The sequence below is a fragment of the Haemorhous mexicanus genome, chromosome 1 (genome assembly GCF_027477595.1).
Source record: "Haemorhous mexicanus isolate bHaeMex1 chromosome 1, bHaeMex1.pri, whole genome shotgun sequence".
In the NCBI taxonomy this organism is placed as follows: domain Eukaryota; kingdom Metazoa; phylum Chordata; class Aves; order Passeriformes; family Fringillidae; genus Haemorhous; species Haemorhous mexicanus.
Window position 1 is genome coordinate 35500149 of NC_082341.1, and position 27890 is coordinate 35528038.

Sequence of the window (27890 nt, forward strand, 5' to 3'; positions counted from 1 at the left end):
CCACCTGTATGTGCAGAAAGAAACGGAGTAGACAGGAAGTTAAAGCTGCCCACCAGCTAAAGAGTCCTTGGTGCAGAAAAAAGGCTTTGCTGTGGTTACCTTTGGCATCACTCAGGTTTTTTGAGATTTCTGTTTGTAAATGGTTTAAAGGCCTGTTTCATGGAAGTAAATTACAACCACAAATGAAACTCTGCAAGTAGAGATCCCCAGTGGGTACCCATCATGGGGAATTCCTTCTTATGACCTTCCAACTGTAGGGCTGAATTTATCTTTGATGTAACACCACTGGTGTTAACAGTACATGAAGGATCTATTTCCCTTACGTCATTTGTTTCATTTTTTAAAGCCAAGGAGGCCAGGTCAGCCACTCCGAAATAGTAAACCACCTTATTTCCATTTCCACCTGCAATTTAGAGCCAACTATTTAGTCCCACTATTCCTAATGGTGGGTTAGATTTTATGGTCAATGCAGGATGATATTCTAGTGAAGGATCTTGGCACTAAAATAGTCACAACCAGTTCAAAACTGGATTCAGATTACCTGAGGGTGGCGTACTGGGGATTAAAGGTATCCAGAACCCTCTCCAGCCTGAGGATATTAATAGTGGTAGATTAAGAGGCAGGAGGTGGTGATGGCCTGTGTATTGCCCACAGCACTTCAGATGTATTTTCTAGGGGGGTTAATGATGATCAACAGTTCTCAACCCTCACAGATAGCTGGTAGCTGTGTAAGGCTATGTTAGAGGCTAGGTTTTAGGCATGGTACACAATACTGCCCTTAATGTCCTGAGAGGTACAATTTTTGAGTTAGCCAGAGGCTGGGATGCAGTAAATCCAGAAGCTGTCCCTCCTGTGATATATATTCCCTTTACTTTCCATCCTGTGTGCCTGACCTTCATGCCCACAGAACTGCTTTTGAAAAGCAGTGCAAGGGTCCATGGCTTCCATGATCCATTTTACATGGGACATGATTTATGAGTAGAAATCTTTTAAAATGAAATTTCAGATGCATTTCCTTCACTGACAGGTTGGCAAACATAAATCAAAATTCAAGTGCCAAATTCCCTGCCAGTGGTGAACAGATTTTATCAAGCTTTTCCAGCCTTCAAAAGCAAGTTCCACAGAACATGTTCTAACTTATTGTTAACTTGCTATTATAAAATATCATTGAATGAGCAATGTTTGCTACAATGCCATGCACACAAACCATCTATAATACCTGCAAATAAATGATATCTTCTTCTGATCTAAAAACGCATATTCCTTATTATATTCTTGGAAGAATGGGGAAAGTTACTTAGTTACAAAACCACCACAAATCCCGTGCACCATGTAAATGGTCCCATTTTATGCACTGACTTTCTTCACATCTGTGCAAATAAAGCCATTGTTACAAGCACAAAGAGCTGTGGCATACAATACACACAGCTATGAAACCATGAGTGCTGCTGTGTGTTGAGTCTTTAAATGGAAGTGGCACATCTGCTTTTGGCATAGGAGTGTAAATCAATCCAAGATGTTTATTAAAGAGTCAGTAACGACCTGTCCACACGCTCTTTCTTCCATCCAGCCTTGGGTTTGTTCTTGCTTTGTTATTTTCCTGGCAGTTAAACATGGGCTCTGCACACTGAAAGTATGTGGTGTTTCTTCACGTACGGATAACATAACATGTCACGTAATATTGAACAAGTATGTGATACGGAGTGGTTTGCCCAAAAATGCGAGCCAAAATGAGGTGGGGAGGAAAGGGTAAGTACAAACAGCTACAGAACAGTGACTGAAAGGTTTGTTGCTCTGCAATAAGGCAACTGTGTTTCCTAATACCTTTTGAATTAATGAGGCCTAGATTTGATTTCATGTTCCAGCTCTTGGCAATTAATGAGCAATATTTGCAACACTGAAAGATGGTGAATATTTTCTTAGGGAAGTCAATAACTGACTTTGCATTTGCTGAAGGTATTTATACCACTGGGTATTCTATCACTGAGTCTACCTGAACAGGCCTGGTAGGAGTACAAGCCTTTCAGCTCTTGCATGGGTTGACCAGCAGGAAAGTCAACATAATATTGGCACTGGCCAATACTGACACTGCAAACTGGCCCTTTTTGTGAGCAATTGCTGGTGTATTTGGCACAACCTGTAACATGTTCCTTTCCCACGGACTGAGGAGCTCTAGCGTTTGCTGTAGAACAGCAGTAGTCCAAGGACAACAATAACTTTCGTAGGCAGCCTGCTTGTGGGCTACCTGCACATTGCAGTACTAAAAGACTGGACCTCAGGATGAAGGCAATGGCTCTGGGTCTGACAGTAGAGCCTGAGCCATGCAGTGCTCCTTCCCCTTCCATCAAAGGATGCGCAGGAAAGCATCCTAGGAAAGGGAATCAACAACTAGGCAAGAGGAGCAACCCATTCTGTGTCCTAGTGAAGGGCCTACTTTGTAGCATGTCTGAGTAACCAGAAGTGTAAAGAAAAATACGATGGATATTGTATTCTTGACTTCCACGTGGGGAGATCATAACAGTGATGTTGTTCTTCAAATGCACTGAAGGAAGCAAGACATGTCCTGTCAGATACTAAAGGGAGGCTCATCCATTGGAAAGAAGATATCTTTTTCATATGATGACAGTGGAAAACCACTGTTTTAAGAGATAAGATTGAAAAACACTGTTTGATGGGAAATAGTTCAGGAAGGCTTGTTGTGTAAAAGAGGGAAGAGAGGCTGCTGGAAGTGTGCCGCCCAGTGTTTTATACTTGTGCATTTAATTGACTAGACTGAATAAACATCTTCTGCAATTGTTCATTTCTTCTTTGTTAAAATGGTCAGGATATATTAAAAGGCTGGATTCCACATGCATGTTTCAGTGATAATGTTACCTATCAGCTCTGTCCCCAAAGTGTCTAACATTGCTGTACATTTGTTAATTTGGTGTCTTTTCATCTGTAGCTGAAATTCAGCTGAGGTGGATTTGCTCAGCAATACAGAACATACTGGGACAGAATTTATACAGTGATTTCTACTGCAGGCTGGAATTATCTTCATCAGACTTGTTAAAGCATCTTGTTAAAATATTTTAGCCAGAGAAAAAATATTAATAACATTAAATAAAAATACTCAGGTAGCCCAGAAAATTTAAAGAAGGAAAAGAGAAAGTAATGCTTTCTCCCATTCATTCCACCCACTCTTAAGTTTCTCCTTTTAATTTAATTTAATTTTAATCCATATGCCTGATAATGGGACTTTGTGGAACTGAACCTTTTGCAAGTCGCTGTGCCAGCTTTTTGGAGAACATCTCGGCCAGGTCTCTTCATTTCCATTTCATTTTGTCTTTCTGTGGCTGAAACATTGTTATTTAAATGAGTGCTTTCGAGCTCTGATTTTTTTAATGCAAATGTGTGCTGCCTCCCTATTGAATTGAAACCATCAATACTTCTTTTTCCCTATGAAAAGCAGGATAAAAAGTAATATTCTTAGGGCTAAAGGTGAGTTGGGATGTAACTTTTGTGTGAATTTAAGCTAAAAAAGGGAGATATATACAATGGTGAAGTATGAAAATACTGGCTCAATCTTCCTTCTTTCCAAGATATGATTAAAGCAGTTCTGTATATTTTCAAGAACAGCTGATGTAGGGAAGGTGCCAAGACACAGCAGACCAGTCACACTCCCTCGAGGCATTCTGTATAAGCTGCTTAGGGGAGTGCACTCAGAAGTGAGATACTACATGCCTCCAGCAATCTTATAGTGCTCTATACCATCCTTGCTTTTGAAAGTTGTGATGCATTTTAATTAGAAAGTAGGTGTCCTCTCATTTTTAATTTTTTTGGAAGCTGTATTCCAGGAAACACAGTCTGAACTTACAGGACATCTTAGATGGAAGAGCAAAAAAGGTAAAAAATAATATATCCTTGGCTTCCTTTAGAGTATACTGCATGCCTGTATTCAGGCTATTCTTTTAGCTATAACGTCTAGAAATGTAGGGCCTTTTTTAAATCTGTGAATGTGGAAGTTCTCCAGTAATCACATGCCTCTTGGAGCAGGAGCTTTCTGCTCATTAAATATTGCATGATATGAAAAATACCACATCCCATGCCCCCAGCATCAAAAGGGGTGGCAACACCTGGGTTGCATCCCTCCCTGATCTCTGCCTGCCAGACCAAGAGGCATGTGATGCTGAAGCACGTGGATTGTCTCACCCCTTCTCCCATTGGACAAGCACTCATCCTGCAGCAAAAAATGCCACAGTCCATGCCCAGTAGCACCCATGCCAGCAGTATGAGCAAAGAGACCTCAGAGACTGAGCTCTCCTTTCAATCACAGAAGTTGTTTTCTCTCAGTGTCAGTGGTTGTTGTTCCAGCCCAGGCTTTTATATATGTTATTCCTGGACTAACGAAAACTTGAAGTGCTGCTTGCCCTGCAATACCAAATTTATGGATGAGGAGACAACTTCAGCTTGCCAGGTGATAATTTGGCACCCTTATGTCAATGTTAAAATCCCTACAGCTGTAAATATTTATTTGATATTAAAAATAGTCCAGCTAACACATTATCATATGAATAAATCTAACCTTAAATAAAACATGTGCTCTCCATTTTTTATTCACTTTATAAAATTCTTGATTCTCGCTCTGTGCATTCTCAGCTTATTACAGCTATTCCAACCTACAGCAGTCTGTGGTGTGCCTTGATTTCTTTTCTAATACAACATTCTGCTTCTTGTATTTCACCTCTTACAGCATTTGCAAAGTTTTGATTTGATAGGACAAGCACAGTGAGGGCATTAGGACCAAGAGAAAGACGCACACATTGCTCTGTATTATGTCTGGCAAAGTGCTTCCTGACTGAATGCCGTAGTTATGTGTGAAACAAAGTCAGGGACCGACTACTTCTCATCTGTTGATCACAGTTAACTTGAAGCCTCTGAACGGGGGAGAGCTGTCAGATCTGCTTTCAGAGATACAGTGCTTCAATCCAGGCAGCAATTTGAAACTTTGAAGAAGCAGGATCTACCCTTGAAAGAAACAATGAGAAATGGGATTTCTTTCAACTTAGAATTTTAAAAAGGAAAAAAAAAAAAAAAAAAAATCAAAGCTTTAGCTACTCTTTCAATCAGCAAAGCATGCACTTTCCTAACTAACCTGGGACTCCGTATAATAAAGGATCTACTTTATCTCACTGGATCCATGCTACATTTTACTACAGTAAGTACAATGTTAATAGGAATGTTATATTTTTTTTTCTGCAAATAGAGAGGAAAGCATGAAATGGCATCAGTGAAATGTGAAGGGAGCAAAAAAATTTTCTTGGCAGATAGTGAAAACCAGGGCTTTTGTGCAACCCGAGGACTGAAATCTGAGGAAGATTCAAGTGATATTTAACATGACCATCTGTATAATTTTGTCACCAACAGTATGTTCTTGAGGAAGAAGTGCAGATATGGATCACGTAAGCTGCAGTTTCTCTTGTTGTTTCTGATGCTGGGGTTTTTACTACTGATGGTTACAACGCTGAATCCACCACCCAGCAACCAGAGCAAGGAAGGGACTTTCCAGCCTGTGGAGTTCAACCCCCGGGAAGGGTATCAGCTGGACTTTGTGGAGACCCAAGAGATGCTGGAAACCCAGGAGGAGAGCCAGCAGTATTACCCTTTGGATGGTCTATCGCCTTTCATCTCCCTGCGGGAGGATGAGTTGATCATGGCCGTCATGTCGCCCACCGGCAAAAGGAACCACAGCAGGGCCAGGAAGGGCTATCGCGTGGTGAAGCAGCAGGGCAGGCGGCCGGAGGGGAAGGCAGAGGGGGGTCCCGAGTCCCAGCCGCTGTCCCTTCCCCTGCAGGATGGGCAAGGGGCTGCTGCGGGGGAGCGGCCGCTCGGCCTGGACACGCACGGCTTTAACGAGGTGCTCAGCGAGCGGATCGCGCTGCGCCGGGACCTGCCTGAGGTACGACACCCGTTGTAAGTAAAACACCCTATTTCACTTCTGGGGGAAAACCTGACTCCTTCCCCGCCGCCGCGTCCCCCCGAACCTCTCCTCCTGCAGACCCCGCACCTCTCCTCCTCTAGACCTCGCGTCTTTCCTATCGAACTCCCGCTCCGGGTCGGGCGCTCCGCTCCTCAGACCAGGGACGCTCCCAGCCTCCTTCGGGAGGCGGTTCAAGCCCTCAGAGCCGGCGGGCGGCAAAGGTGGAGGGGGGTACGGTGCGGGAGGGGCAGCTGCGGCTCGCTGGGTGAGCGGAGCAGAGGCGCGGAGCGCAGCGCTCGTGGGGGCGGTGTGAGCGCTGCCGCGGCGCCCCCACAGCCCCGGCTCGGCTCGGCTCGGCTCGGCCCGGCCCCGCTCGCCTCCTGCCCGGCCCCGCTCCGCTCCTGCCCGGCCCGGCTCCGCTCCGGCTCCGCCGCGCCCTGAGGCCGAGCGGGCGGCAGCGCCCCCTACCGGCGTCCGCCTCACGGCAGGTGCCGGGGGCGGCAGGGCAGGGAGCGCCCCGGGCCCCGCCCTTCTCCGTCCGTCCGTCTGTCTGTCCGGCTGCTGGGCTGCAGAGGGGGAGGGAACCCGCGCCGAACTGGCGAGTAGGAGAGGCGGCTTCCCTCCTCGGCCAGTACCTGTCTCAGCCCATCTGCCAGAGCTATGGGGTCACTGGGCTTACGGAGTGATAAATGGGTGAAGAGTTGGGGCTTTCAGCTCTCCCAGAACAAAAGTGACCACTCATAAAAGTGGAGCCGACTCTGCACTGGTGTGGCCTCACTTTAAATATGGTGTGCAGTTTTGGGCACCACAATATAAGAAAGATATAAAGCTATAGAGGAGGACAACAAAGGTGCCAGTGGGTGTGGAGGAGAAGCCATGTGAAGAGTGGCTGAGGTCACTTGGTTTGCTCAGCGTGGAGGAGACTGGGGGGAGACCTCATTGCTCTCTACAGGTTCCTCGCAAGGGGAGGAGGAGGGGCAGGATCTCTTCTCTGTGGTGACCAGTGACAGGACCCGAGGGAATGGCCTGAAGTTGTGTCAGGGGAGGTTTAGACTGAATATTAGGAAAAAATTCTTCACCCAAAGGGTGGTGAACACTGGAACGGCTCCCCAGGGAAGTGGTCACGGCACTAAGCCGGACAGTTTAAGGAGAGTTTGGACAATGCTCTCAGGCAAATGGTGTGACCCTTAGGGTGTCCTGGGCAGGGCCAGGAGCTGGACTTGATGATCTTTGTGGGTCCTTCCAACTCAGAGTATCCTGTGATTCTGTGGCAAGTATTGAAAGGAAACTCCCGGGAGGAAGGAAGGTGGAGATTGCTGTGTCAGACAAGCTCTGCCAACACCACAGCCGCCACTGTAAGGCCACTTGGAAAAAATGTTGCATTTGAAGCCCCAGGTGTTACATTTGAAGTCTGGAGACTGGACAGTCAGTTGTCCCAGCAGCCCAGGAAGGGCTGCTCATCACACTTCTTTAAAAGGATCTGAGGTGTTTCTACCATCAAGCTGCCCCAGGGAAAGTTCAGGTTGGACATTAGGAGGAATTTCTTCAAAGGAAGTGCAATTAAACATTGGAATGAAATGTCCAGAGAGGTGTGGAAGTGTTTAAGGAAAGACTGGACATGGCGCATAGTGCTGTGGCCTCCTTGAGAAGGTGATGATAGTCAAAGACTGGACTTGATGATCTCAGAGGTCTTTTCCAACCTAATTCATTCTGTGATATGCTTCCCTTCCCAGAGGAACGGAAAGGGATGTGAGTGGTGTCTTGTCTCCGGTAACAAAAACAATTGTCATTTTCTCCGGGGACACGGTGGAAAGATGTACCAGAAAACATTTTACATCAGACACAGAATATTTTTTTTTTATTTTCACATGTTTAAGGACAGCTGGCAGCTCTAATTTAAGTCTCAAAGGAAGAGAAATGAAAGAGTGTTTTCTGTACTTATTGACTAGGTTCAGTGTTAATTTGGTTAACTCCATTAAATAATGACATGCTGATATTATTTCAGTCATTTTTTGGCATGCTTCACTGCTAACTATTCAAACTATGTAATGTTCAAAGGGGAATGACTGCCCTGGTTTACTGTCTTTGGTGGAAAGCCAAAAAACCAGTTTTACTTTGGCAGCTGAAGGGGCCATCCAACAAGACACAGCTTTAGTTAATTCTGATCTTGGTAACATTTAAGCCATGGTCTCAGAGCTCCTGGGTGGATTTTGCTGTCTCACTAGTTACAGCCTAAAGAGTTCTCAACACCACAGCTTACAGAGTCCAGAAACCCCAAATGTCAGCATCTGAGGCTGATTTAAATCCAGATCATAAACCTGGAGCAGAACATGTCTAAGCCAGACCTGTCCCTTATGGCACAACACACAAACCACAATGATGATTTTTAGGTGTAGTTTACTCTGGGAGCCTGGCTCAGAACTGTGTCAGTCCAGTTTTGCAGCAGTGTAAAAAGAGAGCAAACCAGAATCAGACTGTGTCTCTATTCGGTTTGCATCATGTTGTTTATCACAATGCCTATTATTATTTAATTAGAGGGAAGTCAACCAGTTAGAGATGTTTCAGTGAGTTATCTCCATGGACCCCGTCTCCCTCAGGTCACTTGAAATTGGATGGCAAATACTTCACATGAGAAGCAGCCCATGCTCTGAGGTACCTTCATCCCTCAAAGTGCTTTCTGCTGCTATCAGTTGCTCCAGCTGGACTGACACTCTCCTGGAACGTCTGAATCAAGCCTGCCATTGTGACTTTTATGATGGGGGTTCTGCCCAAAAGAAAGGTCTGTTTTCCTCTCTTGGGTTTGAGTGCCAAATGGCAAAAGAAACTCACAAGGTATCTACAAAAGTTTGAAGTTTCATTATCAAAGTACAGCTTCCTCTGGAGTGCTGTTTGGAGTTGAATCTCAATTAAATATTTTCCTGAAGGTGAGTGGGAGTCCCTGTCAGCTCTGCCTTTGCCTTGTCAGAATTGCTCTCTGTTCATTGCTGCATGTGACAATTCCTTGTTTTTCACAAATTAGATTAAATCACTATGTCTCATATCAGTCACAGCCCTGACTTCATGAAATGCCAATTTATGATAGACAGGCTATGAAACTGCTCCAAATTACAGGGAAAGTATTTTTGTATACCAGTACCCTTGTGCATTTTTGTGAAGATTAGATATCTATATTGCAAGTCTTTGCCAATCTCCATGGCAACTAAGCACTCGCCACCAAGGTTATGTGTTCAAGTACCGTTATTTTCAATTCTTTTCCAATTAAGATTTCACAACAGCGTTATTTTCTTGCTATAACCACAGCACTAGCAGCTAGGTGCTAATAGCTATAGAATGTTTCTGGTTAGAAACTGCCTGGTAATAAAAGGACTCCATCACATCTTCACTTTTCTTAATTATTTCTCAATTCTACTGCTTGAAAATACTCACTCCCAAGTCATGAGAGTATTCTTTTCTTGATCTAGCTGAAAATTGAAACAATCACCTTATATGAAATTGTGAGGTAACAGTATTGTTGATTACACAAAATTAGTAAACCAAGGACAATATAGATTAATTACAGTGTAAAAATCGTCAAGAAAATTTTCCTTTCTATGCAAAAAAAAAAGTGAACTATTGAAAAATATGAAAAATACAATTAATTATTAAGATTGTCCTCATTTTAAATATGTATTCCCAGAAGTGCATCTATAATAGGTGTATTAAATCATTCAGACTATGGAATCTCTTAAGTGATTAGCAGCTTTGTGTCTGGATAGTGTCTAGCAGCATAGAACCTCAGTCCACAAACGGAAGCACTAAGTAAAACACTAACAAACAGAAATACTAAAATTATATCCCTTGCATGAATTTCTGCTGAGTAGCGAATTGTTTAACAACCACTGTAAAATCTGTATAATTATTTGCTTGGCAATACAAAAATGCTGAAATAACAATGGGCTACATTCAGCCAATTGTGTAATTCCTTGAAGAAATTCTTGCTGCTGGAGATTAAATGAGTTCGGACACTGAATGACTGTTATTTGGGAAATAGAAAGATTTTTCAAATGTGCTTTCTAATGTCAGCAAAGCAGTATATAGACATAGTCTTTGCATATCTACAATGGACATTTGAAGGCATTTTCTGGAAAATGTGCACCCTCATACCAGAATAGATGGTTTTCATATACAGTTTCTGTGAGGATGAATGGGAAATGTTTGTCATCTTTAAATGTTTGAGTTATTGTGGTGGTTTAACATCAGCTGGGAATTAAACTTCCCCCTGTCCCCCTCTGGTGAGGGAGGCACAAAGGAGAGACTGTGTGTTGAGATAACAATTTACTGAAAGCAAACAGCAATGGAGTAAAGAAACACACAGTGACAGCAGCAATGCTAATAACAAAAGTATACAAAAAGAGAAGGTGCTTTACACACAAAAGGCATTCACCACCTTGACTTAGCTCTGCATGGCCACTGAGACAAAGACAAGATGGCAGGGGGATGTTCCTGTGTCTTGGCAGTGACAGTGGTTATTCCAGAGACAAAGACAGATGGCAGGGGGATGTGCCTGTGCCTTGGCAGTGTGTCGCAGTTATTCCTGAGACCAAGACAAAATGGTGGGCCCTCTCCTTACCCAGTGCCACGTGGCCTCCTGAGACAAAGACAAGTTGGCAGTGTTGGCAGTGTTCTCCAAGCCCAAGACAATTGAAAACAATGAGGGAACAACCCCCAAAAATGGATTGTCCACTTTGCACCATGCCACCCACTTCCAGACTGCTCTGCTGGTTTGATTGCACACTGACTCCCAGCTGGAAGTCTCATTCAGCAGTGATTCATTTTCATTGGAAAAGCAACCTGTACAAATTTAGAGTGAAAATACATTTTCTTTCTTAAATGTATCTATATTTATAATCATGGCCCATATAAGGATCCATGTCATTGCATAAAGGACTGAGATGTTGGCTTCATTCATTGGGATCTTGGTCAGATAATCCACAGGTATACTGATCTGTTGTGCAGATGAGTTATTTTATTTGTTAGTCTTAATGGTACTGCAATTGTTTGCTCTTTTCCCTCTTACTTGAGAAAATGTGGAAATTGGTGGAAACTGGCTGACCTGCTTTATCCCTCACTCTGCTCTACTTATCTTCACTTTTTCTTTACATTCTGGACCATTTCTGTTTGAGCTCTGGGTTTTGAGGCAGACATAGCAGGGGAAAAAAACTATCCCAGAACACAGGAACACTTTTTTCTTTTTGTATAATAATTTTTATAGTGCCATTCCCGTATTCCAGTTTTGGACACTTTAGTACTTCCTTTTCTTAGATGTGAGTTGAGATCTTAAATTGCTCTCCACCCCTGAAGGTTTAGGTGCTGCTTGCAACTTTGCTCTGAGAAAAAAATAATAGCCATTTGTTCCAGTGGTTCCAGTGTCTTCCTCATTTCACTCATGCAGGTGCCTACAGCAAAAATATGACTCCAGTCTGCCTACTGCTAGTGTCATCATCTGTTTCCATGATGAAGCCTGGTCTACTCTGCTGAGAACTGTGCACAGCATTATGGATACAGCCCCAAAGGCCTTCCTCAAGGATATCATCCTAGTTGACGATCTCAGCCAGCAAGGTAGCTCCCATTTCTCTCTCTATGAGTTCTTTTGTCCAAAACTTTGGGGAAGAAACTGTCCTCCTCCAAGAAGTGTGTGAGGAGAGGAGAGGCAAAGAGGACTCCCAGGAAGCAAGCTAAGCACAGCCCAGAGCCCAGGTTTCACTATCCATCCCTAGAATTCAGCACAGCCTTTCAACTTTGAAATATATTTCTGTTTTCCCCCCACATCATTTACAACCACTCTGAACTTTCTTACTTTAAAATAAGATCACAGTATGTAAATCTTAGGGTTCCCACTGGACCAGGTCTGCTGTCATAATTTCCAGACTTGGCTTTTGGCTGAAGCATAGAGTGGAAAAGTCCACATTGCTAAAGTAATCCAAAGTGCTTGGGAAAGTCAAGCACCTGTAGTGTCTCACTCTCATCTGTGTATTTTATGAGATGATGAGAGCATCCACCTTTTGCTGAAAACAGGAAAGGAGGCTATTAAGATTCCCACAGGAATAGCCTCATAACTTGTGAATCTCAGTTGCCATTAGTCTCTACTTCCCTTTGACATTATGCTGCTGTAGAAATATTTGAAATGTGGCCTACTTGGCCATTTAAAACAAATGCCCCTGAAACATTTTCCCAGCAAGAAGTAGCATCTCCTACTCCCTGTTTCTTTTCTATAACAGCTTGAATCAAAGCTAAAACATTTCAGTGACTGTTCTGTTTCTGACAGGGCCCCTGAAGTCAGCTCTGAGTGAATACATCTCTAAGCTGGATGGTGTGAAGCTCATCCGGAGCAACAAGAGGCTTGGAATCATCCGAGGTCGGATGCTAGGAGCCGCACGGGCTACTGGGGATGTGCTCATCTTCATGGATTCCCACTGCGAGTGTCAGAAGGGCTGGCTGGAGCCCCTCCTGGCCAGGCTCTCCAGCAGCCGGTAAATATCCCTGGGTATGCTGATTTCTGCTGAAAGGAATGTGTTTGGAAAGTGTTGGGTGGGTTTTGTAATCCTCCCTTGGTTACCTTCTTGCTTCTGGTCACATCCCTTTTATTTTCTACCTTATCAGCATATGCATCACTTGGATATGTGGGAAGCAGGATAGGTCTCACAGTTGATAACCCTCACTTTACACCCTGTGTAAATTTCAGAATTTGTATCCAGCTAGAGCTTAGAAGCTTTAGAAGGCTTCCTGGTGGTCTGAATTAAAAAGGGTTCCGTCTCAACCTGTTTGTAAATCGGCAAATATCCACCAGAGAAATCTACTGCAAGACTCCATTGTTTTTGCTTTTTAGCTGTCTCAGTGATGGAGCCAAGAATAAAATGCTTTGTCCTCCTGAGCCAGTTTGGCTGTGTACCAACGTCGCCTTTTGGCTGCCATTTCTCTTCCACAGAAAAAGCCCAGACGTCCAGGGCAATCTAGGCAGGTCTAGCTAATCACAGGTACTTTCACTGACCCCAAAGTAACAGAGTAGAGATTCATATTTCTGAGTATTCCATATTTAGGGTGGTTCTTGGGCCTGCTTTCTAATGTACAGCTGAGCTCATCTATGCAGTCCTTTGAAGACATTAAAACCACTGCAAATGTTTCTAGGCTTACATGTCAGTAAATCTTTTATTAAAGGGACGTTTTTGAAAGAAAAATTTGTACATTAACTTGTCACTTGGGAAAAAAATAATTGCTAGAGAGGATAAAAAAAAAAAGATCTTTAAACTCTTACTAGACTGTTAAATAGTCATAGTAAACACCTTCAAAGGCTGTTCCCAGGCACTGGAGGGAGCTGCTTTTATGGCTTATTATGTTTGCTTACAAGAGAATTAATATGAGCTCTTAGAAATTATTACATCATTAGAATGAAAACATTAAGAATACTGGAAGCAAGAGTAATGCTGCCTCAAAATGTCAGGAATATTCTTTTCAAAAAGGTCCTCCTTGGAAAAGCAGATTATTTTTTGTTTGCTGACAAATTAGATGGTTTACTATGAATATATTTAATGATTCTTCTGCCTTGAACTATTGTCTATTTTTGATGTTCAAGCAAAACTACTGTGTGTATTGATTGGCCAGTCCTTATTCAAGGGTGTTGAAATTGCTGAATTTAAAAGAGTTACAAAAAGTCTCAGAGGAGAGCTGTAGTGAAGGGAGAATTACAACAAGAAGAGAGAGAAGTTAGGACCCCACAACCCCACAATGTCAAAAATTCACTGTCAAAAATTATCCCTCCTGAGGGAATGCAAAGCCTCCAAGTCTGCTATTGTTCAGAGATTCTCTAGCACTGTCACCAGGGGGTGAGAAGGGAATTCTCTTCTTTCAGAGGGCCCATATGCTCATTCATTATCCCAGGAGAGCAGAATTTAACAGTGAATTAGCTAATATCTAATTGAATTAATGAAGCAAAGATAGAAAACTGATTGGATAATAGTATGGGTTAAGCCATTCCTTTTTGTGTGCTGTATCAGTCACTGTGTCTGACCCTGGAAGCTTTGTCACTGCTAGTGAGGAGAGCCTGTGACGTCCTCCATTGAGGAGGGAAGAGAAGGTCGAAGTCACCTGGCAGTCACCTTCCCTTACTGTCCCTCTTTCTCCAGCTGAAGAATAGTGACAATTACACTGACCTGATAAAGAAGTTAATTCATGACTTTTTGTAAATTTTTGTAATGCTTGCATGGACTTCACCATGGAAATATAAGGCACTAGCATAGTCAACTTGGCTTCATTTAGCACTTGAGGAGCTGTTAAACTGAATCATGTACACTCCCTGAGACTACCCAAGTGAGGAAAGCACAGGAAGTTGAGAGTGATTGCTGAAATATCCATCTTTCCTCTTCTTAATGTACCGATCAAACTGTAGCTCATACACTTCTGCTGGAGGGACAGAATGGGAAAACAGTCACCTGGGTGAGTGAATTGTTTGCTGGCAAGGACCAGTGCTGTCTTTCAAAGCTCAAACCTTTGCAGGAGCTTAAAGGAGCTATAGAGTGGTTTTAACTTTAAAAATAGTGATTAAGCCTAATTTTTTAGACTCCTGATCCAAGTGTGTCGCTATTATTGTAATCTGTCTTAGAGTGATGCTGAGAGATGCCCAGATTGAGATTTCACTGTGAGTTGAACATACAACAAGAGAGATACTCACAGTTTTTAGTAGACTGTAGGATAAATATAAGAAAAATTATCCCACTTTTACAGGTATAGAAATATTTATACAGAAATACATACCAAATATTTGACTAGTTCTAGGTAATGACATTTCATATCTCTACCTGATGGCTTTATTCACTAACCCAATCTAATTTATTTTTCTGGAAAAAAAATATTAAGTCATTCCAAAATCTTTGAATATACACTTTTGAGCACCTTGACTGGGACTAGTTCTGTGAACCATGCCTAATAAATTGACTGGGGAACTGTGCATCAGCTTAGTATATTGCCTAGAGAATGGTTCAGTGGTTTCTAAAGCATTCCTTGACATTTTGATTATTCAAGGATGAATACCATAGGTACCTGGACAATATTAGAAAACTACATGAGATGCCCCACAGATCATTTCATTTGACAACTGTTTGTGTTCCAGGCTAATTCCAGGTGAGTAGCATGGTGCACAATAGTGCGGTTGTGCCATTATTACAGTCATCTTTGGAAGGGTTTGCCTTCTCCAGGAGACTGCAGAGCTGCTTTTTTGTATTCTGTCCAAAGGCAGGGAAAGGCAGAGGGGGCATATAATGAACTCTGCCATGAAGCCTTAAAAATGTTGTTCCTTTGATCTAAAAGCAGTGGCCGCAGGGCTGAAACAGAATGATTAAAAAAAATAGAAATCCAAAACATATTTCCTTAAAATACTTCATGAAAGCAAAATGAACCTTGATGATATCCTTGACAAGGAATTCCACCTGTAAAAGAGGCCTGGGCACCACAGCTATGGACAGAGGGGTGGTTTGCAAAGGGGTAGCTGGACCTTAGGACCTTTCCCCTGCTCCTCATTGCAAGGGCTGTTTCTCTCTGTGCTGGAGCACTGCCTATACCACAGCTCAAATATTAGATGAGGAAACAGAAGCCTGTTACATTATTTAAAAAAGCTTATTTGGTTTCTAAAATTCAAAGTGCCTCTACTTAGCACTATGATTCTAGGTCACTAATCTTTAATGAAAATGCTGATAAACAGAATAAGAAATTAGTATAGCAGTGGAAAGGTGTTTCATCATCTGTGTGCTCCCATCAGGAACAAATGGAAGCCTCTGCTTGTAGATACAGGAATAGAAAGAGTTCTGCTGTCCAGAAATTTTCAGTGTGATTCTGATTTTATGGTAATACACAAGAGAGAAAGGAAATATTTTGCACTAAAGATGAACAGCTTCTTCATCTCTTTTATTCTGACTCCCCACTTTTCAGTGGCCCATATCCCAGCTTTTTGAGCTACCAAATACATAAGCCATCTGTTTTCTAACTTCTCACAGGCTTGGGGAAGCATGATGTTATCCATTCAGAGCCCACACAACCCCAGCATCTGAGCATGCAATTCCATGCTGCTCTCCCTGTTTTGAAAGCCTTCCATACACTTCACATGTAACAGCCTACTTCCTGGGATTTCTGTGTTTGCTTGATCCTTTTATATCCCCCATTTGTCAATAACACTCATTTCAAATTCAGTAAATGTTCTGCATTTACATGGTAGGTTATGGAAAGATAAGCTATCTCTTTACAATTTTTCACAGTTGATCAGGATCAGAAGGTGACCTATTTTAAAGAAGTTGAGGCAAAGAAAATAAAGACAAGAGTCTACAGCCAAAGGAAAATATTACTGCTAAACACAGGAGCAATAAAGATTTAAGCATAATTCATGGCTCTGTGCCCTGACTGTCCAGTGTTAAAATGTGTTAGTTACCTCTACAGATTTTGTTACTCTACATACAAATTTTAATATTTTAGAAAAAATAGGCAGGTTCAAAAATTAGTTTTTAAAAAAGCACACCCTTACCACTCTGCTTTGCAGAGATTTGCTTAGTGTTTAGCATATGAATACTCCACCCATTCGAGTAGACTGTTCCTATGCCCTGAGTTAGTCTGGAGTTGGTCTGTAAGGCAGTATTTAAGTAATTCTTTATAACATTCCTTATTCACTGCATTTTATCTTTTTATTAACCCTATCTAATTGAAGCAGTCTGTATTTCTAAGACTTCAGTTAGCCAGCAAGATGTTCTCAGTGGAAATGCAGCATTTTGTGGAACCAGCTTGGGTCCTCACTTACTCACTGAAGTTTTGACTGCATGCAGAAACACAGAACTGGGACTGCCTGGATTTCTTAGCTATCTAATTCTTGCAAGCTGTGACACACCCTGAAATAGGTTGAGGATTATACATAATTCTTATGTTTGGTGTTTAGGTGTTTCTTTTTCTCCTTATTTAAAGGAGGATTTAAACAGATTAAAATCTATTCCCTTCCCAGCAAAACAAAGTATAAATCAATACAAAAGCACTTTCAAAAAAAGTGTATCCAATACTTCAAAACTTATACATTAATTAAATCTTCCTCTCCCCATGTTACTTAGTTTAAAATTAGAAAAGAACATAATGTCCATGCTGACTGTAAGGGGTCATGGGAAGATATTTTATTTGCAATTGTATTTGGTAAAGAAATCCCAAACCAGGAAATTGTTCTTGTTTGGGTTGCTCTTTTTCATGGAATTGTGACCTTTTGTAATTTGCGTGAGTTCCAAGCATTTGAAATATTCACAAATTAGTCAAACAGTTCAAAGCTTTGCTGCTAGTTGTATTTGAATTTCCTGTTTTTCCCTTCCCTCAGATTCCACAGAGTAAAATTAGCAGCAGTTTGTGTTTCATTTCAAAGTGCCGAGAAGCTGCTGTCTGCCAGTTACCCAGTTAAAAACAAGAATAGCTGAGAACATCTTCCAATTACCATCTACTGCAAATTTGCATTTAGAACTACACAATTGTCAAACCTTCTTTGAATATGCAGAAAACGGCTTTTTTTTTTAATCATACCAACAAAAAAATGGGTATTCAATTTTAACCCTAATCAAGCACTGCGTGATTAGGATTAAAATCGAATATTGACCAATTTTCACACAAGATAAAGTTACTGGATTCTTCTATTTCAGATCAGAAAGACACTCCTCATATTTAGTTTTAAGGTGGTGGGTTTCTGTTGGTTTCAACAGAGCTACATCTTAACTATACTACATGTAAACCAGTTGAAGGTCTAGAATTACTCTTACAAACATACCCTTGAAAGTTGTTAATCTTGGCATTCTGAAAAAGCTATGCAAGTAGTAGCTCTTAAACAGTTATCAGTTTTTACTGTATAATTTTGTGGGAAAGGAGATCAGATTTTATTTTGTTCTGGTCTATGGTTGAATTTAGCCAGGATAGAACATGGCCTATTCCTGTGAGTTATTTTCAATTTAAACACTGTAATTTTCTATGTCATCATTTGCAGATAGTTTGGATAATTGCTTGGTCTCCAAGCTATCAGAATCCATTATGTCCTTACTGGTATATTTCTTGAATTGAAATCTTGAAGAATCAATGCCCAATAACTAGAACTACTACTGTGGTGCCTACTCTTGTGAGCAATCGCACTCATGCCACAAGCACCACTGGAGTTTGGAGCTTTATAGTGGCAACATATTTAAGGTGGATTCAAAAAAAAGACAGGTTTTAAATAGTTGCAATGATATGAAAATGTAGGATAGTCCGAAATGTTTGGATCATCTGATCTAGAATATATCTGAGTGTGTCTGTATTTGCATTGTCTCTAACTGAACAACCAGGATCAGTTCATGTGGTCTACTCTGCACGGTCAAGGTCTTCTGAGTAGTTTAGTCTACATTGCATTTGGCTTCTACTCAAATACGCCTTCCTGATATTTCCCTCTTGAATCTGAAATCATAATATAAACTACCCTGGGGTCATTAATTCCTCAGTCCTGTCTGAATGAGAATGGATAAACCAGTAGCAATAGATAGTGTGGGTTTCAGCAAGCAGCAGCAAACTGAGGTGGGAACTATGCAGCAGCATCTACACTCCCAAACAGGCAGTTGTCAGAAATATCCGTACACTGGAGAATGCAGCAGGCTGTAGAAATTACTGTTACAGTGACTTTTCATTTTTGACATTTAGTAATTTAAAATCCATTTAACTTGTCAGATGGATTTCCCCCAGCATATCAAAGAAAATAAGTGCCTGTTTGTATGAGTCCAGTGGGACACTATCTTTAGGAACTTTTAGAAGCAGGTAGTTTGCTTTGCATGCTGTTAGTGGGTAAAGCTTCCAGTAGAAAGGGCCCTGCTGGCTTGAGTCCTGGGTGGTTTCTTCTGTCATGGATACAAAACTGTATCACAGGGACATCATTAGGAAGGGTATCAGCTTTATTATTTTTAGTATCACTTCTTTACATTTCTTCTTGAGTCCTGGGGAAGGACGACAGGAACTCACTGCCTTGATGTATATGCCTGCAAATGCTGCATGTTTCCATAACATTTTCTCACCTATTTGTAAACTAGATGCTTCTTTCTAAGAGTGCTTATTATTGCATATTATAAAGGATAGTTTTATACCTGAGCAGAGAAACAAAATCACTTTTCTATTCTAAATCTTCCTGGCTTAAGCTCATCATAGGACAGTCTGCTCTTACTAGGAAAAAAACCTGGGTCATTTTAAAGCAATCCTCTGCATGGTTCATCTTTGTACTCTCAACTAGCGAGCAGTAGTCTGTTTCTCTGTAGACTTCTAAAATCCTCTACAGGAAATGTCAACTGTAAAAAAAATAAAGTTGGGCATTTCCCCCTACTCTGATACTGAAAAAACATTATTCTAGTGATTGTAGAGGCAGAGAAGGTATTTCAAGATTACATTAACATAAGCCAGAGCTACCATCTTCCTTAGCTGGTTCTGGCCTCTGCCATGGAAAAATACAAATGTCTCACTGCACTGGAGACTTCTGAGATGTCCTTTCTTCACTGACAGTCTTATGTTTCAAGCAAATTTCTCTCCTTGTGATTTCTGACCAATATATACGTCTTAAAAGAGGAGATAAAAACATCTACATTTTGCCCCCAAACTGACCATTTCATGTTTCTCTCTCTGTTTTAACGGGAATTTTTTCCTAGGGAATAATTTCTTACATGGATATTCCTTCTCTAAAACAATAATAATTTTTTCCAGTGTACTTTAATCCCTCTTAAATATTACTGATTTTTCTCCAGAAGAACTTCTGTCTATAGACCAGCCTTTGCACTGAGACCAGAAACTATCCTTTTAGTATAACAGAGAAGAAATGGATAATGTTACTCTTTTTCCCTGCAGTCCCTAATACTATTTCATACTCTGAAAATTTCCAAATGTGATATATCGTTGACTTGAAAACAAGGAACACTAAAGGCTGTTCTGAACTACCAGTTAATTCCAAGAGGATGTGCAAGTACACTGTGAAATACTGTGACTTTGCCATAGGGAAATGTCTAGTACCTCTTCTCAGACTTAAAATTTACTCAGACTCAAATTTAACTTAAGTTAATTCAAGGATTGCCACTTACAGTGTATTGGCTCTATTCTTGCTCTTAAAAGTAGATTCCAACCTGTGACAGTGCATTTGCAAGAGCATCTGAGATTGTGATAAAATACAAACAGGCATTGGCTTATGAACTCAGTAATAAATATTTTTTCAAAACAACCAGCAAAAGAAACTAAGGATAAGTGCACTTTTTATTGGCCTGATGTGACAAACTCAGGAAGTGTGTGCAACATTTACAGGAAAATCAGAGGATGGTAAAGGGTGAGAGGCCAAAATCATCTGCTATAAACTTTGCATCCATGCAGAGCCTGTAGCATCAGAGGCTGGGGCCTCTGTGTGAAATAGCTTTATAAGAATTCTGATGGCTAACTCCTAACAAAATCCTAGAGAGTGTTAAATGACAATGCAAGGTACAGGGTATTAGTAAATTATTGATCTTTAGATTCCTCATTGCATGCTCAGTATTCCCACACAAAAAGCATGGGAATCCCAGCATGAGCTTCTGTCAGCTGGGAAACTAAGGACACTCAGCATTTAGAGTAGTGCTTGTGCTTGGCAGTGTCAAAGAGGAGAACTAATGTTTACTAAGAGAGGAATGGACTTCAGTTATGTTTTGGTTTGGGAAATAAATGGTATTGTCTTTTTCAGAAACAGTGTCGTCTCCCCTGTCATAGATGTCATAGACTGGAAGACCTTTCAGTACTATCACTCTGTGGGCTTGCATCGAGGTGTTTTTGATTGGAAATTAGATTTTCATTGGGAACCAGTGCCAGAGCATGAAGAGAAGGTACGACAGTCTCCAATCAGCCCTATCAGGTAACAGTCCATCAGACAATGTGCCTTGCTCAGCTCAGCAGCAAAACTGAACAGTTTGGGTCATCTTGGGTCATCTTCCAGCTAACAACAGAAAGGTGTGGTTACTTGCACATGCTCAATTAATAACTCTTAAGGGATAGGTTTTTTGTTTGTGCTGTTTGTTTTGGCCTTTGGTAATCATTCTCACTAGACTGCAGTCACACTTTCAATGTGACAAATACTTTCCACACATCAACACAACTAGAGTACAGCCTGACTAGACCAGGTGTGGAGGTTTGTAGGGAAAGCAAAAGACATGTCACACAGAGTTAAAAAAGATGTCTTAGTCATGATCTGTTTACCTCTTGTTTTGAATGTACATGTGTGCAATGTTCCCCACTGTTCCAAGTCTTATTTGATAATTCACCTCTTAGCTCCCTTCCCCAAACAAATCCTAGAATTACACTCCAGTTGTCCTTTATTTTGGTTAGATAATCAGTCCATTCAAGCTTATATGGAGCAGTATTGAATCATTTTGTAATAATCTATCTATGGAAATGGTGGAATTTTCACTCTCTGTGTAATTCCTTATCCATAAATCAAGGTGCTCCCTTCCAAACTGTTTTCTTCACAGGAGTCCTGCAGTAGCTGGTGCAGTGGTGGCCATGGATCGACATTACTTCCAAAATACTGGAGCTTATGATTCTGACATGACTATGTGGGGAGCAGAAAACCTGGAACTATCTATTAGGGTAAGGACCTTAATTAAAACATCAAGCTGTGTTAACTATTGCAATTTTAAGGAACCTCAGTAAAAAAGGAAGAAGATATTTGCAAAAACAGTGCAGAACACGTTGGGATATGGAGACTACAACCTTCCCTGCAGAAATCAATCCCCACACTCCGCAGCCTGTCAGGACTATACAAGAACATGCAGCTGTTGTGAGTTAGGATCATTATATCAGAAGAAGGAAATTTTGCTGGCTATCACAATCTGCCTGAGGCCTGAGTCACTGCTTTTGGCACCTTCTGAAAGCTGCCTCTTCTATTCTGGCATGTTAACATGCACCAAAGGGAGAGTAGCTTTATTTCTTTGCCAGCCTGTAGTCTTAATAGCAAATTGTTTATATTAAATCCTTTGCATTGATTTTTGCTGAATGCAAAGAGTAACTGATATTGAAATACAATGAAAATTGCAGGCACAAAGGGCATAGTGTTTTTATTGTCCCAGAAAAGGTGTGCACCCAGATCTCTCAACTACTCTGCACTGTTTGTGCACAGAAAAACATAAAAGCATATAAATAGCCATACTGGGTCAAATCAGAGGTCTGAATGCCCAGTATCTTCTCTGTGTCTGTGGGGAGCGATGTATGAAGAAGCATATAAGAATGCTCCTGCTGTTTCCAGGATTTCCTGAAGCAGAGCCTAGAGTAAAGGAGCTTTTCCCTTTCAGATAGAAGTAATCTAAATAAGGTAATCTCTATTTGTGCTTTCAACTGTGTTTCAGACCTGGCTCTGTGGTGGCTCTGTAGAAATCATCCCATGCTCCCGAGTTGGGCATGTCTATCGAAATCACTTCCCCCGCGCTTTCTCCTATGAAGAGGCCATTGTGAGGAACAAAATCCGAATAGCAGAGACCTGGCTGGGCTCCTTTAAAGAGAACTTCTACAAGCATGACACAGTGGCTTTCTTAATCAGCAAGGTAAAAACATCTGTAGAGGTTTGTTTCTGAGGTTTGTGTTGAGATAGGTGAAGGGAGAGGAAAAGGAATGGGGATGTCTGTATGCAGTCAGATGCAGGGGATAATCTTTTTATTAAACCTTCCAGTGAAAGAGCTGTCAGATCAGGAAGGAGAGAGCTAAGTTCAGCTTTGTGCTGAGATTATCAAACCTTATGGAGGTTTATATCAAACCTATATCTTCTCCAAATGACTCCCCAACAAGCTGTGGTTTGTTTTGTCACTGATAGTACATGGAGGGTTGTGATGCATCTGAAGTGGAAGCCTGCAGCACTGTGTGCTCAGAGAACTGTCCTAGAGGGTTCATTCTCAGTTACTGGTTTTCCTCATATAGTTCCTGAGATATTCAGTATTATTCACAGGCAAGTGGCAAATTATAGTCTCTCCTGAAAGGGAACATATCTGAGTGGTCTAGTGACAAAAAAGATATGTTTTTTCCCCTGAGCTGACGTATCCAGAAGTAACTGAACTGAGAAAGTCAGACCTCAACACACCACTATTTGCAAGTTACATTTTCATTAGAAGCATGGAGAGGACATCTGACTAGACATTCCTCCAGCAATTTGGATTCCCAGCCTCCTGTAAGCTAGGACAGGCTTGTAGGCAGATGTGTGGTGTAACCCTGGCAGGCACCTACAGTTGAACCATCTGCAGGTTACACACCATCCCATAACTACAGAATGGCCACACCTCTTTTTTAAGGACAGTCTTCATGGCAGATCAGCAGTGGTCAAGGAACTCTCTATCCTTTGTATTACAAACAAGTGGATGTTTGATTACTGGGAGTCTTGCAGCTGTGGGGAATGTTGCTGTAGTTCATGTTGTTAATAATGTTAATGTTGCTGCAGTTCTCAGGAATTCTCTGGCTCCGGTACCTTTTCTTGTAATCATATTCTTTCTACAAGGCAGTGGACAAACTTGTAAGCAGTTTTGAATGAAAATGTGTAATTTATCTTCCTGTTCATTTAACAATGCCAGGCTTTTAAGGAGAAAAAAATTCACTGAAAGCATTTAGGCAGAGCAAGGGTAGGTGCTGTGCAGTTTCCCATTCATATTTGCTCCTGCATTTCGTAGAATCAGAGAATGGTTTGGGTTGGAAGGGACCTTAAAGGTCTTCTCATTCCAACTCTCCTGCTGTGTGCAAGGATGCCATTCACTAAATCAGGCTGCTCAGGGCCCCATCCAGCATGGCCTTGAGCAGGGATGAGGCCTCAGGGATGATTCCTCATCCCCTTCCAGGGAATGGGGCATCTACAGCTTCTCTGGGCAACCTGTGCCAATGCCTCACCATCCTCTGAGTAAAGGATTTCTTCGCAATAACTAATCTAGACCTGCCCTCTTTGAGTTTAAAACTACTGCTCCTTTTTGTAAGTCCCCTTTAGATACTGGGAGGCTGCTCTAAATTCTCCCTGAAGCCCTCACTTCTATTCAGTTCCATCAAGTGATTCCCCACTTCTCTTCCCTTATAGGGCGAGGGACTTCCTTCCCATTTCCCACTCACTCAGAGGATCAGGGTCTTGAGAGAATGGAGAGCCTGACTGCCAGCAAAGACTGACAAATAGCACTCAGCCTTCTCCATATCAGTCACCACCAGTTCACTCTTCTTGCTTATCGGCAGGAAGGGGGGCTACACTCTCCTTGTCCTTTCTTTTCTGACCTATGTATTTATAGAATCCCTTCTTGTGATTCTTTGTGTCCCTTGCCAAGTGCTGTTCCAGCTTTGCCTTGGCTTTCCTGACCCTGCCCCTACATATTCAAACCATATCCCTGTACCTTCCTCAGGTCACCTGTCCCCGCTTTCACAGTCAGTGCATTTCTTTCTTACTCCTCTATTTGAGGAGCAGATCCTTGCTCAGCCATGCTAGTTTCTGGCCTGCATTGCTCAATTTCCTATGCACTAGGATAGAGAGTTCTTGCACTATAGGAAAAGTGGCTTTAAAGAACTGCCAGCTCTGGTCAGCACCTCTGCCCTTAAGGACAGTTTCTTAGGGGATCTTTTTCACCAGCTCCTTAAACAGCTGGAAGTTTGCTCTTGCAAAGTTCAGGGTCTTGACTTTGCTCCTCACCAGGCTCACACTCTTTGAGATCACAATCTCAAGGGCTTGGTTGCTACAGCCCAGGCTGCCACCAATCCTGATGGCTTTAATGAGCTCACCTGCACTGGTGAGCACCAGTAATACCTGTCCTGCATGCCTCAGTCATTCAGGGCTGGCCATCACCCAAGAAAGCCAGATCCAGCAGAAGCTGCATTATAGTGGGGAGAGGAACAGGACTGTAAATCAGTGTGACTTCCCTCTTGTTGCCTAGCCTGATCTCCTTATGCTCCACCAGTGGATCTGCCTCTCCAGTTAGCCTACTAATTGTAGAGTCTGGAACTATTGTGTTTCCTTTTTTACTCTTATTTTCACAAATTTTTAAAAGATCCTCCCTCCTTGTCTGTGTTGTGGTTTGAACTTCACTGGCCAGGAGCTTGTCAATTGATTCATAAAGGTTTATAGCCACTAGACCAAGCCTTTTAAAATGGGCAGCGAGGTCTTTAAATCATTTAATAATTCCCTGAAGGCTTTTCTTGTCAGCTCAGAAGCAATTTTGTCTACTAAAAACTACAGTCACCAATGATACAGCTTGCTAGCTGTAAGCAGCATGACTTTTTGCCTGAGTTTATTCTAACCAGAATACTTTTACTACTTCTGAGTGTGATGCTCCCTCAAATGATCAATTTTATGATCTCTGTGTGCAGCATACCGTAACATAAATGGCCCTTTTTGTGTGTTCCTTTCTTTCTCAGCCGATGTTTTTAGCCTGTCAGTGCAGCGGGATGTTATTCAAAAGGCACAGGCAAGCAAAGACATTATTGCCAGTCAGCGGCAAAGGGCCCTGAGGGGATTTATTGCGCTGAAAGGGTGAGCAGAGCCACCTATGGGCCACTATAGAATTCTCCGTGAGTCTTCACCACCACCATTGCTCACTGCAGAAAACAACCAGTGACCCCCATTTAGGTGGCTTTATAACTCTTCTTAGTTTATAGTCTGAATCACATCTTGCACAGAATGCCTGTGGTATGAGCATTAAACAGATGAATTAGGCTCTTCCCAGCTCTTTACTACTTCAGCCACCAGCTCTTTTGCTCCTTTTCTTGTGTGGTTTGCATATTGAATTTACAAGCACAGTTTCCTTTCAGATTGGTTTACCGGGACAATGACTTTCTTTACCTTATTTACACCATTTATTCAGCATCAAATGCAGACTGTAACTAGTATGATAAAATGAGATTTACTGCCACTGCCTTCCTCAGTAAAGGCAGGGTCTCATGAGAAACATCTCTTTTTAGGGGAAGCATTTACTTCTCTCTCTCCCTTTTCCAAGAAAACCTCTAGAGGACAGGTCTGTGTGGTGCAGAATTGCTAAGCTTTGTTGTTACACTTACTGAATCTAAGACTGACACTGAAGTATGAGGTTCTCTTTAACATCCTGCAACCGTTGAGCTTCGCCTGTGGAGTTAACAAAGGTTGGCAAACAGTGCCATATGGAATGATTGATCCGTGCCTTTAGAGACTGACACCTCACCTTGGATCACCAAGGCCCTTCATTTGTCCGTGTTCTCCATGCTGCAAAGTCCTTTTCTTTCTTTTTTATGGATTCAGAGAAATAGCTGGTCTGTGAAAAAGTTATTTACGGGCAATTCTCTGCTTATGTTGCCAATTTTAATTTTTGACAAAGAAATCCAGACCAGTTTCCTGGAATCCCATCGCAAACTGCATTTTTTAAAAAGTAGAAACATGAAGAGGGGAGATCTACTGCTGGCAAGAAAGAGGAGAGAAACTTTTAAGGGTTGTTAGATGTTTTTAATATTTGGGCACTTGAGAGATTTAGAAAAGTGTTTTGTGTGGTTTTGAAACTGCAGAATTAGACACATAAGTGCTTAGAGGTTTTGAGAACCCCATTAGTCATCTTTAGTGCTAAATACACTCAAATATTCAGCCTGTCAGCCTTTGCAGTACAGATGCCTGTAGCTGCACTAAGAGTTGAAGGCATTTGTCTTTTTTCATAAGAGTTGCTACCAGGAAAGTTGATTTTGTGTCTTTATAATTCAAGAAAATGGCGAAATCATAGGAAAGGTTTTATGTATTAAAGCTGCAGAACACCTTTGTTCATTAGAATTAGTAACTGTCAGATAATAGACAGATAATAGCTGATAGACTATATTTTGGGTTAAATTCTGTCATCACTTTTTCCTTCTGATCATAGAGGACTGACAGCAACTGGGTAATTTGGGCTGTTAAAGGCCAGGAAATTGAGTTTTTATCAATGGGAAAAATTATATATTAAATGGCAATCTAATACAATCCCACTGAATTTCAGTGCAACAACTATCAAACTTGGTCCTGACTTTTTAAAATAAAAATATGACAAAGACTGACTTATCTTGCAGTATAATAATAATAATTTTAGAGGAAATACTTATTTTCACAATGTATGCTACTTCCAAAACACTTCTGTCACAATGCCAGACTGTGGCTCTTTTAGCACAAAGTTTGAGGAAGACTATAGCTGGATCTCCCCCTTTGTATATGTCATAAGAGATACATTTAAATATCTCTAACATTCAGGATAGAAAAGGTGGTAGAAATAATTCCTGTGTAGTCATTTCCATTACTAGCATCTCTAACACAAATACACCAATAACCTTGCTGCCCTTTCTCCCTTTCTCCATAAAGGCAGAGAAGCCAGACTGCAGCGAGCGCCTTCAGCTACAGAAGAGACTGGGCTGTAGAAATTTCCAGTGGTTTCTCTCAAATGTGTACCCTGAACTCTCCCAACCTGGAGACACACCAAGGTTCTCTGGCAAGGTAAGAGAAAACACACCATGAAGAATGACCTTCTTTTTTGCATTGTTCAAAGACTCCAGTGTCACTTCCATGTCCTGAGTACTCGGTCCAAACAGGCAATGCAACCAAGGTGGGAGGAGAAAGAAAAAGACAAAGAGCTGGCCCAAATTCTCACATAAACATTGAAAACCAGCCAGGAACTAAACGCAGAGTGTCTGACTCAGTTCAGTGTCACAGCTCAGAAGATCCTAACGTTAGGTTCTTCAGGTGCCATTAGTAAAGGAAAAGAACTGTGTTGCCTTGTGCAGATGGCAGAAGTGACAGCAGCCAAGATATCTCTGTGCTGACCCATGTGCACAAAGAGAAAAAAAAGGATTTCTTCAGTCCTGCACTTCCTAAAGGACAGAAGTGATAGCAATAGCATTTCCCTGGCTGTGTACAGGACAGGGAATGTCTGGGGTTTTTTTTAAA

The 27890-nt window shown here is 41.6% G+C and overlaps 1 protein-coding gene and 1 long non-coding RNA gene across 6 annotated transcripts in view; one reads left to right on the forward strand and one right to left on the reverse strand.

Annotated features, from left to right (window-relative positions):
* Nucleotides 1-4301: 4301 nt before the first annotated feature.
* Nucleotides 4302-27890, forward strand: part of GALNT15 (polypeptide N-acetylgalactosaminyltransferase 15) — a 29910-nt gene continuing 6321 nt past the window's right edge. For 4 of the 5 annotated variants that reach the window (XR_009486442.1, XM_059845846.1, XM_059845865.1 and 1 more), the window contains exons 1-8: nucleotides 4302-4456; nucleotides 5407-5952; nucleotides 11391-11557; nucleotides 12264-12468; nucleotides 20706-20873; nucleotides 21487-21604; nucleotides 22360-22554; nucleotides 27309-27440. Coding sequence is in view for 4 of the 5 variants with exons in the window: in XM_059845846.1 (XP_059701829.1) it covers nucleotides 4431-4456; nucleotides 5407-5952; nucleotides 11391-11557; nucleotides 12264-12468; nucleotides 20706-20873; nucleotides 21487-21604; nucleotides 22360-22554; nucleotides 27309-27440 (1557 nt within the window). In the remaining variant the exon portion in view is untranslated. Of the gene's footprint in view, nucleotides 4457-5061; nucleotides 5198-5406; nucleotides 5953-11390; nucleotides 11558-12263; nucleotides 12469-20705; nucleotides 20874-21486; nucleotides 21605-22359; nucleotides 22555-27308; nucleotides 27441-27890 lie in introns of those variants that run through there. The other variant, XM_059845855.1, reaches the window with a different exon arrangement.
* Nucleotides 4578-6322, reverse strand: LOC132327137 (uncharacterized). Its single transcript, XR_009486447.1, has 2 exons — nucleotides 6047-6322; nucleotides 4578-5933 (listed from the first exon to the last, which is right to left on the reverse strand). It is a non-coding gene; the product is annotated as an uncharacterized LOC132327137 (long non-coding RNA).